This window comes from Petromyzon marinus, unplaced genomic scaffold, assembly GCF_048934315.1.
Source record: "Petromyzon marinus isolate PM22_M1 ecotype Great Lakes invasive population unplaced genomic scaffold, UKy_Petmar_22M1.pri1.0 PM_Scaffold_134, whole genome shotgun sequence".
In the NCBI taxonomy this organism is placed as follows: Eukaryota; Metazoa; Chordata; class Hyperoartia; order Petromyzontiformes; family Petromyzontidae; genus Petromyzon; species Petromyzon marinus.
In genome coordinates, this window is record NW_027423096.1 from 15,115 (window position 1) to 32,973 (window position 17,859).

General features: G+C 49.8%; 1 protein-coding gene across 2 annotated transcripts in view; it reads right to left on the reverse strand.

Moving 5' to 3' along the window:
- Positions 1–17,859, reverse strand: part of LOC142922653 (rootletin-like) — a 94,931-nt gene that overhangs the window by 13,883 nt on the left and 63,189 nt on the right. For both annotated transcript variants that reach the window (XM_076063485.1, XM_076063486.1), the window contains exons 4-6: positions 15,143–15,394; positions 7,856–7,918; positions 6,526–6,626 (exon numbers count right to left, since the gene is read on the reverse strand). In XM_076063485.1, coding sequence (XP_075919600.1) covers positions 6,526–6,626; positions 7,856–7,918; positions 15,143–15,394 — 416 coding nt within the window. The remainder of the gene's footprint in view (positions 1–6,525; positions 6,627–7,855; positions 7,919–15,142; positions 15,395–17,859) is intronic.

Below are 17,859 nucleotides of genomic sequence, written 5' to 3' on the forward strand. Positions count from 1 at the left end.
GGGAGAGTTAAGTGGAGAGTTAAGGGAGAGTTATGGGAGAGTTAAGGGAGAGTTAAGGGAGAGTTAAGGGAGAGTTAAGGGAGAGTTAAGTGGAGAGTTAAGTGGAGAGTTAAGTGGAGAGTTAAGGGAGAGTTAAGTGGAGAGTTAAGTGGAGAGTTAAGTGGAGAGTTAAGTGGAGAGTCAAGGGAGAGTTAAGGGAGAGTTAAGTGGAGAGTTAAGGGAGAGTTAAGGGAGAGTTAAGTGGAGAGTTAAGTGGAGAGTTAAGTGGAGAGTTAAGTGGAGAGTTAAGGGAGAGTTAAGTGGAGAGTTAAGGGAGAGTTAAGGGAGAGTTAAGTGGAGAGTTAAGGGAGAGTTAAGGGAGAGTTAAGGGAGAGTTAAGGGAGAGTTAAGGGAGAGTTAAGGGAGAGTTAAGGGAGAGTTAAGGGAGAGTTAAGGGAGAGTTAAGGGAGAGTTAAGGGAGAGTTAAGGGAGAGGTAAGTGGAGAGTTAAGGGAGAGTTAAGGGAGAGTTAAGGGAGAGTTAAGGGAGAGTTAAGGGAGAGTTAAGGGAGAGTTAAGTGGAGAGTTAAGGGAGAGTTAAGGGAGAGTTAAGGGAGAGTTAAAGGAGAGTTAAGTGGAGAGTTAAGGGAGAGTTAAGGGAGAGTTAAGGGAGAGTTAAGTGAGAGTTAAGTGGAGAGTTAAGTGGAGAGTTAAGGGAGAGTTAAGGGAGAGTTAAGTGGAGAGTTAAGGGAGAGCTAAGGGAGAGTTAAGGGAGAGTTAAGTGGAGAGTTAAGTGGAGAGTTAAGGGAGAGATAAAGGAGAGATAAGGGAGAGTTAAGGAAGAGTTAAGTTGAGAGTTAAGGCAGAGTTAAGTGGAGGTAGTGTAGTAGTGTATCAGGTAGTGTAGTAGTGTATCAGGTAGTGTAGTAGTATATCAGGTAGTGTAGTAGTGTAACAGGTAGTGTAGTAGTGTAACAGCTAGTGTAGTAATGTAACAGGTAGTGTAGTAGTGTAACAGGTAGTGTAGTAGTGTATCAGGTAGTGTAGAAGTGTAACACGTAGTGTAGTAGTGTAACAGCAAGTGTAGTAGTGTAACAGGTAGTGTAGTAGTGTAACAGGTAGTGTCGTAGTGTATCAGGTAGTGTAGTAGTGTAACAGGTAGTGTAGTAGTGTATCAGGTAGTGTAGTAGTGTAACAGCTAGTGTAGTAGTGTAACAGCTAGTGTAGTAGTAGTGTAACAGGTAGTGTAGTAGTGTAACAGGTAGTGTAGTAGTGTAACAGCTGGTGTAGTAGTGTAACAGCTAGTATAGTAGTGTAACAGGTACTGTAACAGGTAGTGTAGTAGTAGTGTAACAGCTAGTGTAGTAGTAGTATAACAGCTAGAGTAGTAGTGTAACAGGTAGTGCAACAGGTAGTGTAACAGGTAGTGTAACAGCTAGTAGTGTAACAGGTAGTGTAACAGCTAGTAGTGTATCAGGTAGTGTAACAGATAGAGTAGTAGTGTAACAGCTAGTAGTGTATCAGGTAGTGTAACAGACAGTGTAGTAGTGTAACAGCTAGTAGTGTAACAGGTAGTGTAACAGGTAGTGTAGTAGTGTAACAGGTAGTGTAGTAGTGTAACAGGTAGTGTAACAGGTAGTATAACAGCTAGTAGTGTAACAGGTAGTGTAACAGATAGAGTAGTAGTGTAACAGGTAGTGTAGTAGTGTAACAGGTAGTGTAACAGCTAGTAGTGTAACAGGTAGTGTAACAGATAGAGTAGTAGTGTAACAGGTAGTGTAACAGGTAGTGTAACAGGTAGTGTAGTAGTGTAACAGGTAGTGTAACAGCTAGTAGTGTAACAGCTAGTAGTGTAACAGGTAGTGTAACAGCTAGTGTAGTAGTAGTGTAACAGGTAGTGTAGTAGTGTAACAGGTAGTGTAACAGGTAGCGTAACAGCTAGTAGTGTAACAGGTAGTGTAACAGGTAGTGTAGTAGTAGTGTAACAGCTAGTGTAGTAGTAGTGTAACAGCTAGAGTAGTAGTGTAACAGGTAGTGTAACAGCTAGTGTAGTAGTAGTATAACAGCTAGAGTAGTAGTGTAACAGCTAGTGTAGTAGTAGTGTAACAGGTAGTGTAACAGGTAGTGTAGTAGTAGTGTAACAGCTAGTGTAGTAGTAGTAGTGTAACAGGGAGTGTAACAGCTAGTAGTGTAACAGCTAGTAGTGTAACAGGTAGTGTAACAGCTAGTGCAGTAGTAGTATAACAGCTAGAGTAGTAGTGTAACAGGTAGTGTAGTAGTGTAACAGCTAGAGTAGTAGTGTAACAGGCAGTGTAGTAGTAGTGTAACAGGTACTGTAACAGGTAGTGTAACAGGTAGTGTAACAGCTAGTGTAACAGGTAGTGTAACAGCTAGTGTAGTAGTAGTGTAACAGGTAGTGTAACAGGTAGTGGAGTAGTATAACAGCTAGAGTAGTAGTGTAACAGCTAGTGTAGTAGTAGTGTAACAGGTAGTGTAACAGGTAATGTAGTAGTAGTGTAACAGCTAGTGTAGTAGTAGTGTAACAGGTAGTGTAACAGGTAGTGTAACAGATAGAGTAGTAGTGTAACAGCTAGTGGAGTAGTAGTGTAACAGGTACTGTAACAGGTAGTGTAACAGGTAGTGTAACAGCTAGTAGTGTAACAGCTAGTAGTGTAACAGGTAGTGTAACAGCTAGTGGAGTAGTAGTGTAACAGGTAGTGTAACAGCTAGTAGTGTAACAGGTAGTGTAACAGCTAGTAGTGTAACAGGTAGTGTAGTAGTGTAACAGCTAGTGTAGTAATGTAACAGGTAGTGTAGTAGTGTAACAGGTAGTGTAGTAGTGTATCAGGTAGTGTAGAAGTGTAACACGTAGTGTAGTAGTGTAACAGCAAGTGTAGTAGTGTAACAGGTAGTGTAGTAGTGTAACAGGTAGTGTCGTAGTGTATCAGGTAGTGTAGTAGTGTAACAGGTAGTGTAGTAGTGTATCAGGTAGTGTAGTAGTGTAACAGCTAGTGTAGTAGTGTAACAGCTAGTGTAGTAGTAGTGTAACAGGTAGTGTAGTAGTGTAACAGGTAGTGTAGTAGTGTAACAGCTGGTGTAGTAGTGTAACAGCTAGTATAGTAGTGTAACAGGTACTGTAACAGGTAGTGTAGTAGTAGTGTAACAGCTAGTGTAGTAGTAGTATAACAGCTAGAGTAGTAGTGTAACAGGTAGTGCAACAGGTAGTGTAACAGGTAGTGTAACAGCTAGTAGTGTAACAGGTAGTGTAACAGCTAGTAGTGTATCAGGTAGTGTAACAGATAGAGTAGTAGTGTAACAGCTAGTAGTGTATCAGGTAGTGTAACAGACAGTGTAGTAGTGTAACAGCTAGTAGTGTAACAGGTAGTGTAACAGGTAGTGTAGTAGTGTAACAGGTAGTGTAGTAGTGTAACAGGTAGTGTAACAGGTAGTATAACAGCTAGTAGTGTAACAGGTAGTGTAACAGATAGAGTAGTAGTGTAACAGGTAGTGTAGTAGTGTAACAGGTAGTGTAACAGCTAGTAGTGTAACAGGTAGTGTAACAGATAGAGTAGTAGTGTAACAGGTAGTGTAACAGGTAGTGTAACAGGTAGTGTAGTAGTGTAACAGGTAGTGTAACAGCTAGTAGTGTAACAGCTAGTAGTGTAACAGGTAGTGTAACAGCTAGTGTAGTAGTAGTGTAACAGGTAGTGTAGTAGTGTAACAGGTAGTGTAACAGGTAGCGTAACAGCTAGTAGTGTAACAGGTAGTGTAACAGGTAGTGTAGTAGTAGTGTAACAGCTAGTGTAGTAGTAGTGTAACAGCTAGAGTAGTAGTGTAACAGGTAGTGTAACAGCTAGTGTAGTAGTAGTATAACAGCTAGAGTAGTAGTGTAACAGCTAGTGTAGTAGTAGTGTAACAGGTAGTGTAACAGGTAGTGTAGTAGTAGTGTAACAGCTAGTGTAGTAGTAGTAGTGTAACAGGGAGTGTAACAGCTAGTAGTGTAACAGCTAGTAGTGTAACAGGTAGTGTAACAGCTAGTGCAGTAGTAGTATAACAGCTAGTGTAGTAGTAGTGTAACAGCTAGAGTAGTAGTGTAACAGGTAGTGTAACAGCTAGTGTAGTAGTAGTATAACAGCTAGAGTAGTAGTGTAACAGCTAGTGTAGTAGTAGTGTAACAGGTAGTGTAACAGGTAGTGTAGTAGTAGTGTAACAGCTAGTGTAGTAGTAGTAGTGTAACAGGGAGTGTAACAGCTAGTAGTGTAACAGCTAGTAGTGTAACAGGTAGTGTAACAGCTAGTGCAGTAGTAGTATAACAGCTAGAGTAGTAGTGTAACAGGTAGTGTAGTAGTGTAACAGCTAGAGTAGTAGTGTAACAGGCAGTGTAGTAGTAGTGTAACAGGTACTGTAACAGGTAGTGTAACAGGTAGTGTAACAGCTAGTGTAACAGGTAGTGTAACAGCTAGTGTAGTAGTAGTGTAACAGGTAGTGTAACAGGTAGTGGAGTAGTATAACAGCTAGAGTAGTAGTGTAACAGCTAGTGTAGTAGTAGTGTAACAGGTAGTGTAACAGGTAATGTAGTAGTAGTGTAACAGCTAGTGTAGTAGTAGTGTAACAGGTAGTGTAACAGGTAGTGTAACAGATAGAGTAGTAGTGTAACAGCTAGTGGAGTAGTAGTGTAACAGGTACTGTAACAGGTAGTGTAACAGGTAGTGTAACAGCTAGTAGTGTAACAGCTAGTAGTGTAACAGGTAGTGTAACAGCTAGTGGAGTAGTAGTGTAACAGGTAGTGTAACAGCTAGTAGTGTAACAGGTAGTGTAACAGCTAGTAGTGTAACAGGTAGTGTAACAGATAGAGTAGTAGTGTAACAGGTAGTGTAGTAGTGTAACAGGTAGTGTAACAGCTAGTAGTGTAACAGGTAGTGTAACAGATAGAGTAGTAGTGTAACAGGTAGTGTAACAGGTAGTGTAACAGGTAGTGTAGTAGTGTAACAGGTAGTGTAACAGCTAGTAGTGTAACAGCTAGTAGTGTAACAGGTAGTGTAACAGCTAGTGTAGTAGTAGTGTAACAGGTAGTGTAGTAGTGTAACAGGTAGTGTAACAGGTAGCGTAACAGCTAGTAGTGTAACAGGTAGTGTAACAGGTAGTGTAGTAGTAGTGTAACAGCTAGTGTAGTAGTAGTGTAACAGCTAGAGTAGTAGTGTAACAGGTAGTGTAACAGCTAGTGTAGTAGTAGTATAACAGCTAGAGTAGTAGTGTAACAGCTAGTGTAGTAGTAGTGTAACAGGTAGTGTAACAGGTAGTGTAGTAGTAGTGTAACAGCTAGTGTAGTAGTAGTGTAACAGGGAGTGTAACAGCTAGTAGTGTAACAGCTAGTAGTGTAACAGGTAGTGTAACAGCTAGTGCAGTAGTAGTATAACAGCTAGAGTAGTAGTGTAACAGGTAGTGTAGTAGTGTAACAGCTAGAGTAGTAGTGTAACAGGTAGTGTAGTAGTAGTGTAACAGGTACTGTAACAGGTAGTGTAACAGGTAGTGTAACAGCTAGTGTAACAGGTAGTGTAACAGCTAGTGTAGTAGTAGTGTAACAGGTAGTGTAACAGGTAGTGGAGTAGTATAACAGCTAGAGTAGTAGTGTAACAGCTAGTGTAGTAGTAGTGTAACAGGTAGTGTAACAGGTAATGTAGTAGTAGTGTAACAGCTAGTGTAGTAGTAGTGTAACAGGTAGTGTAACAGGTAGTGTAACAGATAGAGTAGTAGTGTAACAGCTAGTGGAGTAGTAGTGTAACAGGTACTGTAACAGGTAGTGTAACAGGTAGTGTAACAGCTAGTAGTGTAACAGCTAGTAGTGTAACAGGTAGTGTAACAGCTAGTGGAGTAGTAGTGTAACAGGTAGTGTAACAGCTAGTAGTGTAACAGGTAGTGTAACAGCTAGTAGTGTAACAGGTAGTGTAACAGCTAGTGTAGTAGTATAACAGCTAGAGTAGTAGTGTAACAGCTAGTGTAGTAGTAGTGTAACAGGTAGTGTAACAGCTAGAGTAGTAGTGTAACAGCTAGTGGAGTAGTAGTGTAACAGCTAGTAGTGTAACAGGTAGTATAACAGCTAGTGGAGTAGTAGTGTAACAGCTAGTAGTGTAACAGCTAGTAGTGTAACAGCTAGTAGTGTAACAGGTAGTGTAACAGCTAGTAGTGTAACAGGTAGTATAACAGCTAGTGTAGTAGTAGTGTAACAGGTAGTGTAACAGCTAGTGTAGTAGTAGTGTAACAGGTAGTGTAACAGGTAGTGTAACAGGTAGTGTAGTAGTAGTGTAACAGCTAGTGTAGTAGTAGTGTAACAGGTACTGTAACAGGTAGTGTAACAGGTAGTGTAGTAGTAGTGTAACAGGTAGTGTAACAGCTAGTGTAGTAGTAGTGTAACAGGTAGTGTAACAGGTAGTGTAACAGCTAGTAGTGTAACAGCTAGTGTAGTAGTAGTGTAACAGCTAGAGTAGTAGTGTAACAGCTAGTGGAGTAGTAGTGTAACAGGTAGTGTAACAGGTAGTGGTGTATCGTACCTCTGCTGCTCCTCCTCCAGCCTGATGAGGGCGTTCTCCAGGTCGCTGCTCTGCTCTGCTTCCACGCGGAGCCGAGACTCGCTCGCACTCCCTCGTCCGGCCTAGCGGGGTGTACACACACACGGTGGACGACTGTAGACTCACTCACTCGTCCTGCCTGGTGTACACACACACACGGTGGGCGAGTGTAGACTCACTCACTCACTCCCACGTCCGGCCTAGCGGGGTGTACACACACACGGTGGACGAGTGGAGACTCACTCACTCACTCTGACTGGTACACACACACACGGTGGACGAGTGTAGACTCACTCACTCTGACTGGTACACACACACACGGTGGGCGAGTGGAGACTCGCTCACACTCCCTCGTCCGGCCTAGCGGGGTGTACACACACACGGTGGACGAGTATAGAGTCACTCACTCACTCTGACTGGTACACACACACACGGTGGACGAGTGGAGACTCACTCACTCACTCTGACTGGTACACACACACACGGTGGGTGAGTGTAGAGTCACTCACTCACTCTGACTGGTGTGTACACACACACACGGTGGGCGAGTGGAGACTCACTCACTCGCTCATCCTGCCTGGTACACACACACACGGTGGGCGAGTGGAGACTCACTCACTCGCCCTGCCTGGTACACACACACACGGTGGGCGAGTGGAGACTCACTCACTCACTCGTCCTGCCTGGTGTACACACACACGGTGGACGAGTGGAGACTCACTCACTCACTCGCCCTGCCTGGTACACACACACACGGTGGGCGAGTGGATTTGGGAAAGTGATTGTGAAAGTGATCGTGGTAGTGATCGTGGTCGTGATCGTGGTAGTGATCGTGGTCGTAATCGTGGTAGTGATCGTGGTCGTGATCGTAGTTATGATCGTGGTAGTGATCATGGTAGTGATCATGGTAGTGATCGTGATCGTGGTAGTGATCGTGGTAGTGGTCGTGGTAGTGATCGTGGTCGTGATCGTGGTAGTGATCGTGGTCGTGATCGTGGTAGTGATCATGGTCGTGATTGTGATCATGGTAGTGATCGTGGTAGTGATCGTGGTAGTGATCGTGGTAGTGATCGTGGTAGTGGTCGTGATCGTGGTAGTGATCGTGGTCGTGATCGTGGTAGTGATCGTGGTCGTGATCGTGGTAGTGATCATGGTCGTGATTGTGATCATGGTAGTGATCGTGGTAGTGATCGTGGTCGTGATTGTGATCATGGTAGTGATCGTGGTAGTGATCGTGGTAGTGATCGTGGTAGTGATCGTGGTAGTGATCGTGGTCATGATTGTGATCATGGTAGTGTTGTCTCCACTCTACCTGCACAGACTTCTCCAGCAGCTGCTGCTCCAAATCTCCACATTTCTTCTTATACTGCAGAACCTAGAGAGAGAGTAACACTCACTCACCACTCACTCACCATTCACTCACCACTCACCACTCACTCACCACTCACTCACTCACTCACCACTCACTCACTCACCCACTCACTCACTCACCACTCACCACTCACTCACTCACCCACTCACTCACCACTCACTCACTCACCCACTCACTCACTCACCACTCACTCACCACTCACCACTCACTCACCACTCACTCACTCACCACTCACTCACCACTCACTCACTCACCACTCACTCACTCACCACTCACTCACCACTCACTCACTCACTCACCACTTACTCACACACTCACTCACCACTTACCACTCACTCACTCACTCACCCACTCACTCACCACTCACTCACTCACTCACCACTCACTCACCACTCACGCACCCACTCACTCACTCACTCACCCACTCACGCACTCACTCACCACTCACTCACACACCCACTCACTCACCCACTCACTCACTCACCCACTCACACACTCACTCACTCGCTCACTCACTCACTCACCCACTCACTCACTCACCCACTCACCACTCACTCACCACTCACTCACCCACTCACTCACCACTCACTCACTCACCACTCACTCACCACTCACTCACCACTCACTCACTCACTCACCCACTCACTCACTCACTCACCCACTCACTCACACACTCACTCACCCACTCACTCACCACTCACTCACCACTCACTCACTCACTCACCCACTCGCTCACTTACTCACCACTCACTCACCCACTCACTCACCACTCACTCACTCACTCACCCACTAACTCACTCACTCACCACTCACTCACCACTCACTCACCACTCACTCACCCACCCACCCACTCACTCACCACTCACTCACTCACCCACTCACCACTCACTCACCCACTCACCCACTCACCACTCACTCACACACTCACTCACCACTCACTCACTCACCACTCACTCACCCACTCACTCACTCACTCACCACTCACTCACCATTCACTCACCACTCACTCACTCACTCACCACTAACTCACTCACCACTCACCAACCACTCACTCACTCACCCACTCACCACTCACTCACCACTCACTCACTCACTCACCCACTCACTCACTCACTCACCCACTCACCACTCACTCACCCACTCACCACTCACTCACTCACCACTCACTCACCACTCACTCACTCACACTCACCACTCACTCACTCACCACTCACTCACTCACCACTCACTCACCACTCAGTCACACTCACCACTCACCACTCACTCACTCACCCACTCACTCACTCACCACTCACCACTCACTCACTCACCCACTCACTCACTCACCCACTCACGCACTCACTCACCACTCACTCACACACCCACTCACTCACCACTCACTCACCACTCACTCACTCACCACTCACTCACCACTCACCACTCACTCACCACTCACTCACCACTCACCACTCACTCACTCACTCACCCACTCACTCACCACTCACTCACCCACTCACTCACCACTCACCACTCACTCACTCACTCACCACTCACTCACCACTCACTCACTCACTCACCCACTCACTCACTCACTCACCCACTCACTCACACACTCACTCACCCACTCACTCACCACTCACTCACCACTCACTCACTCACTCACCCACTCGCTCACTTACTCACTCACTCACTCACCACTCACTCACCCACTCACTCACTCACTCACCCCACTAACTCACTCACTCACCACTCACTCACCACTCACTCACCACTCACTCACGCACCCACTCACTCACTCACCACTCACTCACTCACTCACCCACTCACCACTCACTCACCCACTCACCCACTCACCACTCACTCACACACTCACCACTCACTCACTCACCACTCACTCACCCACTCACTCACTCACTCACTCACCACTCACTCACCATTCACTCACCACTCACTCACTCACTCACCACTAACTCACTCACCACTCACCAACCACTCACTCACTCACCCACTCACCACTCACTCACCACTCACTCACTCACTCACCACTCACTCACTCACTCACCCTCAACCCACTCACTCACTCACTCACCACTCACTCACCACTCACTCACTCACTTACTCACTCACTCACTCACCACTCACTCACTCACTCACCACTCACTCACTCACTCACCACTAACTCACTCACCACTCACTCACGACTCACTCACCACTCACTCACCACTCACTCACTCACCACTCACTCACTCACTCACCACTCACTCACCACTCACCACTCACTCACTCACCCACTCACTCACTCACTCACCACTCACTCACCACTCACTCACTCACTTACTCACTCACTCACTCACCACTCACTCACTCACTCACCACTCACTCCTCACTCACCACTAACTCACTCACCACTCACTCACGACTCACTCACGACTCACTCACCACTCACTCACTCACCACTCACTCACTCACTCACCACTCACCACCACTCACCACTCACTCACCACTCACTCACTCACCCACTCACTCACCCACTCACTCACTCACCCACTCACTCACTCACCCACTCACTCTCGCTCGCTCGCTCACCCACTCACCTCGCTCGCTTCACCCACTCACTCACTCGCTCACCCTCACTCACACACTCACTCACCACTCACCACTCACTCACCACTCACTCACTCACCACTCACTCACCACTCACTCACCACTCACTCACCTCACCACTCACTCCACCCCACTCACTCACTCACCCACTCACTCACCCACTCACCCACCCGTCACTCACTCACTCCACACACTCACCACTCACTCACCACTCACTCACCACTCACTCACCACTCACTCACTCACCACTCACTCACCCACTCACTCACTCACCCACTCACCACTCACTCACACACTCACTCACTCACCACTCACTCACTCACTCACCACTCACTCACTCACTCACCACTCACTCACTCACTCACCACTCACTCACTCACTCACCACTCACTCACCACTCACTCACTCACCCACTCACTCACTCACCACTCACTCACCACTCACTCACCACTCACTCACAACTCACCCACTCACTCACTCACCCACTCACTCACTCACCACTCACTCACTAACCCACTCACTCACTCACCCACTCACTCACTCACTCACTCACACACTCACTCACTCACCACTCACTCACCATTCACTCACCACTAACTCACTCACCACTCACCAACCACTCACTCACTCACCACTCACTCACCACTCACTCACCACTCACTCACTCACTCACTTACTCACTCACTCACCACTCACTCACTCACCCACTCACCACTAACTCACTCACCACTCACTCACCACTCACTCACCACTCACTCACTCACCACTAACTCACTCACCACTCACCACTCACTCACTCACCACTCACCACTAACTCACCACTAACTCACCACTCACTCACCACTCACTCACCACTCACCACTCACTCACCACTCACTCACCGCTCACTCACCACTCACTCACCACTCACTCACCACTCACTCACTCACCACTCACTCACCACTAACTCATTCACCACTCACTCACCACTCACTCACCACTCACTCACTCACCACTCACCACTCACTCACCACTCACTCACTCACTCACCCACTCACCCACTCACTCACTCACCACTCACTCTCTCACCCACTCACCCACTCACCCACTAACTCACTCACCACTCACTCACCACTCACTCACTCACCACTAACTCACTCACCACTCACCACTCACTCACCACTAACTCACTCACCATTCACCACTCACTCACCACTCACTCACTCACCACTAACTCACTCACCACTCACTCACCACTCACTCACCACTCACTCACTCACCACTCACTCACCATCACCACTCACCGCTCACTCACCACTCACTCACCATCACCACTCACTCACTCACTCACCACACACTCACCACTCACCACTCACTCACCACTCACTCACCACTCACCACTCACTCACCACTCACTCACCACTCACTCACCCACTCACTCACTCACCCACTCACGCACTCACTCACTCACCCACTCACGCACTCACTCACCACTCACACACCCACTCACTCACCACTCACTCACCACTCACTCACTCACCACTCACTCACCACTCACCACTCACTCACCACTCACTCACCACTCACCACTCACTCACTCACTCACCCACTCACTCACCACTCACTCACCCACTCACTCACCACTCACCACTCACTCACTCACTCACCACTCACTCACCACTCACTCACTCACTCACCCACTCACTCACTCACTCACCCACTCACTCACACACTCACTCACCCACTCACTCACCACTCACTCACCACTCACTCACTCACTCACCCACTCGCTCACTTACTCACTCACTCACCACTCACTCACCCACTCACTCACTCACTCACCCACTAACTCACTCACTCACCACTCACTCACCACTCACTCACCACTCACTCACGCACCCACCCACTCACTCACTCACCACTCACTCACTCACCCACTCACCACTCACTCACCCACTCACCCACTCACCACTCACTCACACACTCACTCACCACTCACTCACTCACCACTCACTCACCCACTCACTCACTCACTCACCACTCACTCACCATTCACTCACCACTCACTCACTCACTCACCACTAACTCACTCACCACTCACCAACCACTCACTCACTCACCCACTCACCACTCACTCACCACTCACTCACTCACTCACCACTCACTCACTCACTCACCCACTCACCCACTCACTCACTCACTCACCACTCACTCACCACTCACTCACTCACTTACTCACTCACTCACTCACCACTCACTCACCACTCACTCACTCACTCACCACTAACTCACTCACCACTCACTCACGACTCACTCACCACTCACTCACCACTCACTCACTCACCACTCACTCACTCACTCACCACTCACTCACCACTCACCACTCACTCACCACTCACTCACTCACCCACTCACTCACTCACTCACCACTCACTCACCACTCACTCACTCACTTACTCACTCACTCACTCACCACTCACTCACTCACTCACTCACCACTCACTCACTCACTCACCACTAACTCACTCACCACTCACTCACGACTCACTCACCACTCACTCACCACTCACTCACTCACCACTCACTCACTCACTCACCACTCACTCACCACTCACCACTCACTCACCACTCACTCACTCACCCACTCACTCACCCACTCACTCACTCACCCACTCACTCACTCACCCACTCACTCACTCGCTCGCTCACCCACTCACTCACTCGCTCGCTCGCTCACCCACTCACTCACTCGCTCACACACTCACTCACCACTCACTCACCACTCACTCACTCACTCACCACTCACTCACTCACCACTCACTCACCACTCACTCACCACTCACTCACTCACCACTCACTCACCCACTCACTCACTCACCCACTCACTCACCCACTCACCCACCCGCTCACTCACTCACTCACACACTCACCACTCACTCACCACTCACTCACCACTCACTCACCACTCACTCACTCACCACTCACTCACCCACTCACTCACTCACTCACTCACTCACTCACTCACACACTCACTCACTCACCACTCACTCACTCACTCACCACTCACTCACTCACTCACCACTCACTCACTCACTCACCACTCACTCACTCACTCACTCACTCACTCACCACTCACTCACTCACCCACACTCACTCACCACTCACTCACCACTCACTCACAACTCACCCACTCACTCACTCACCCACTCACTCACTCACCACTCACTCACTAACCCACTCACTCACTCACCCACTCACTCACTCACTCACACACTCACTCACCACTCACTCACCATTCACTCACCACTCACTCACTCACCACTAACTCACTCACCACTCACCAACCACTCACTCACTCACCACTCACTCACCACTCACTCACCACTCACTTACTCACTCACTCACCACTCACTCACTCACCCACTCACCACTAACTCACTCACCACTCACTCACCACTCACTCACCACTCACTCACTCACCACTAACTCACTCACCACTCACCACTCACTCACTCACCACTCACCACTAACTCACCACTAACTCACCACTCACTCACCACTCACTCACCACTCACCACTCACTCACCACTCACTCACCGCTCACTCACCACTCACTCACCACTCACTCACCACTCACTCACCACTAACTCATTCACCACTCACTCACCACTCACTCACCACTCACTCACTCACCACTCACCACTCACTCACCACTCACTCACTCACTCACCCACTCACCCACTCACTCACTCACCACTCACTCTCTCACCCACTCACCCACTCACCCACTAACTCACTCACCACTCACTCACCACTCACTCACTCACCACTAACTCACTCACCACTCACCACTCACTCACCACTAACTCACTCACCATTCACCACTCACTCACCACTCACTCACTCACCACTAACTCACTCACCACTCACTCACCACTCACTCACCACTCACTCACTCACCACTCACTCACCATCACCACTCACCGCTCACTCACCGCTCACTCACCATCACCACTCACTCACTCACTCACCACTCACTCACCACTCACTCACCACTCACCACTCACTCACCACTCACTCACCACTCACTCACCACTCACTCACCACTCACTCACCACTCACTCACTCACCACTCACTCACTCACCACTCACTCACTCACTCACCACTCACTCCCCCACCCACTCACCCAAACGATGATGACGATGATCACGACGATGACGATGATGATGACGACGACGACGACGATGGCGATGATGACGATGACGACGATGATGACGACGATGATGACGACGACGATGACGATGACGACGACGATGACCACCACCACCACCACCTCCACCACCACCACCACCTCCACCACCACCACCACCACCACCTCCACCACCACAACCACCACCACCACCCCCACCACCACCACCATCACCACCACAACCACCACCCCCACAACCACCACCACCACCACCTCCACGCCCCCCCACCACCACCACCATCACCACCACAACTCCCACCACCACCACCACAACCACCTCCACCCCCACCTCCACCACCACCACCACCACCACCCCCCCCCACCACCACCACCACCACCACCCCCCCCCCCACAACCACCACCACCACCACAACCACCACCACCACCCCCACCACCACCAACCACGACCCCCCACCTTGGCCTGCAGCTTCTGAACGAGCTGCGCCTGCCGCTGCTGCCCCTCCTGGTAGGCCTGCAGCTTGCGCCGGTAGGCCGCAGCCTCCTCGTCGACACGACGACGAAGCAGCAGCGCCTCAAGCTGCTGCTCCTCGTGCTCCTCCTGCTGCTGCACCACGTGGTGCCCCACGTGGTGCCCCACGTGGTGCCCCTCGTGCTGCTGCTCCTCCCCACGGCCCGCCGCCCCGTCCACGCGGAGGGACGCCTCCACCTGGAGGGGGGAGGGGTGTGGCGGTGAGGTGCGGGAAGCTGCAAGCTCCCCGCGGGCCTACTCTCCCGGGGCTCGACTACCCCCCCCCCCCCCGACGAACAGCACCAACCCGGGAGTGGCGGCCCGAGGCTGCTCATGCCACGGGGATCACCGGCGAAACAACGGAGCTCACGCGGTTCGGAGGCCTTCCGCGACCAGCGGCGATTCATGTTCTCGGCTCTTTCCGAAGGGAAACGGTAAAATGTAATAAGGTGTGTATATATATATGTGTATGTGTATATATATATCAAAAACAATAATTGCATGGGCCCTTTTTTTTTCTTCTTCCTTCAAATGAATGTTTTCTCCTACACCGTCAGGGTGCAAACGCCGCGTTGAATACGCAACCGCAATGTGACGACGAATTTTGATTGAAAGCTTTCGCGGCCGCGGCGATTCATATCCTCGGCTCTTTTCGGGGGTAAAGTCACGTCGAAGGGAAACGGTAAAACAATAAAATATATATATATAAGACGATAAAAATTCTCCCCGACGTTTCGACCTGATGACGACCGTTTGCGTTACGGTCGAAACGTCGTGAGAATTTTTATTGCTTCATGTATATAAATTTTATTATTTTATTGTTTCCCTTCAACGTGACTTTACCGAAAAAGCTAAGAGTGTAACAAGCTTGTGCCGGAGGCACCCGGCGGGGACAGGCGTCCGTGACGTCTCCTGGCCAAAGGCCCAATCGGCGGAGCCAGGAGATTTGAACCTCGACCCTCGGGGCTTCCTCCAGAAAACAACGAGAAGCCGCTACGTGCGGCCACGTGGAATGTTCCGAACGCTCAATGCGGAAGGAGAGGCTGCCCACTCCTCTGTCGGGAGCTGGACCGGTACCGCCTGGATCTCTGCGGCGTTCAGGAGGTCCGGTGGACCGGCTCTGGCTCCTGCCACCGTGAGGTGGTGGACAGTCCTCTACTCGGGGCAGCAGACTGCCATAAAACAGGGTGTGGCTCTTCTTTTGAACAAAAGAATGAAGGGGGCGTGGGAGCGTGGCGGTGAGGTGTGGGAAGCTGTGAGCCCCGGGCTACTTTGGGCTCGCCTTCCCATCAACCGGAGGCGAGGAGTGGTGGTCGTGGTTACTTATGCCCCCACCGAAGACGAACATCCGTGGAGGGATGCAGGCAAGGCCGATGAGTCAGATGCCTTCTATGACCTCCTGTCACAGGTGCTGGCTGAAGTGGCCCCTCGGGATAGAGTCATCTTGTTGGGTGACTTCAATGCCCGAGTTGGTCATGATGCTGGCACCTGGTCTGGAGTGATTGGAGGGCATGGGCCAGATCAGCTCAATAACAACGGTAGGAGGCTGCTAGATTTTTGTGCAGTCCATGGGCTTGTAATTACCAACACGCTGTTCCGGCATCGGCGCATCCACAAAACATCATGGATGCATGCCGGGTCCAAGCAAGAACATTTGCTGGACTACATAGTGACGGACCAGCGGATGCGAGCCCATGTCCTTGACACCAGGACCTACCGTGGAGCTGATCGGCCCTCTGACCATCGACTAGTCATCTGTAAGATGCGCCTGCCATTCTTCCACTCCAGTGGTGGGTGTACACCAAGGACCCCATTCCAACCTAAAGTGGCCTGGTCTCAGCTAGCTGATGAAAGCTGCAAGCGAGAATTTCATCATCGCTTGCAGCTGGGGTTGGCATCGTCCCCCACTCCTCCTGATGTCGAGGGTAAATGGGCGAGGTTTAGGACTGTGACTCATGCAGCTGCAATGGCTGCTTTGGGAACGCGGTCCAGACCTCCCCAGAGACCCTGGCTGACAGAGGAGTTGTTCAGGATAGTTGAGAAAAAGCGACAGGCCCACTGTCATCGGCTACAGAATTCCACGTCAGAGAATGAGGAGGCTTACCGCAGCCTTTGCTCGGAGGTTCGGAGAGCCGTGAAACGCTGCAAGGATGGGTGGTGGTCGCGGGTTGCTGAGGAGATGGAGTCTGCCTCAGTGGCCCACGATCACAAATCTCTATTTAACTCCATCAAAAAAGTAACCTGCAGCGCCACACCTATAACCATCATTAGGGGAAAAAACGGTGATCCAATCTCCGACCCCAAGGAACAGGTTTGCAGATTTGCTGAGCATATCTGTGAGGTCCTGGGGGAAGGGAAATCCCTCAGCCAGGAAAACATCGTGGCACAAAGTGGGGATGACCCTGCTGAGGCTGCGGTGCCTCAAATATTGGAAGAAGTCACCCCCTGTGAGTGGCTGGCTGAGGTGCTATCTGTTAAGGAAGTACTGAAGGCGATCCGGAGTCTGAGACCAGGAAAGGTACCGGGGAGAGATGATCTCCCAAGCGAAATGCTGAGGGAGGGTGGCGTTTGTGCACAGACTGCCCTAAATGACATCATGACAACAGTCTGGACCACTGGACGGGTTCCGCAGGATTGGAAGGATGCCCTGGTGGTCCCCCTCT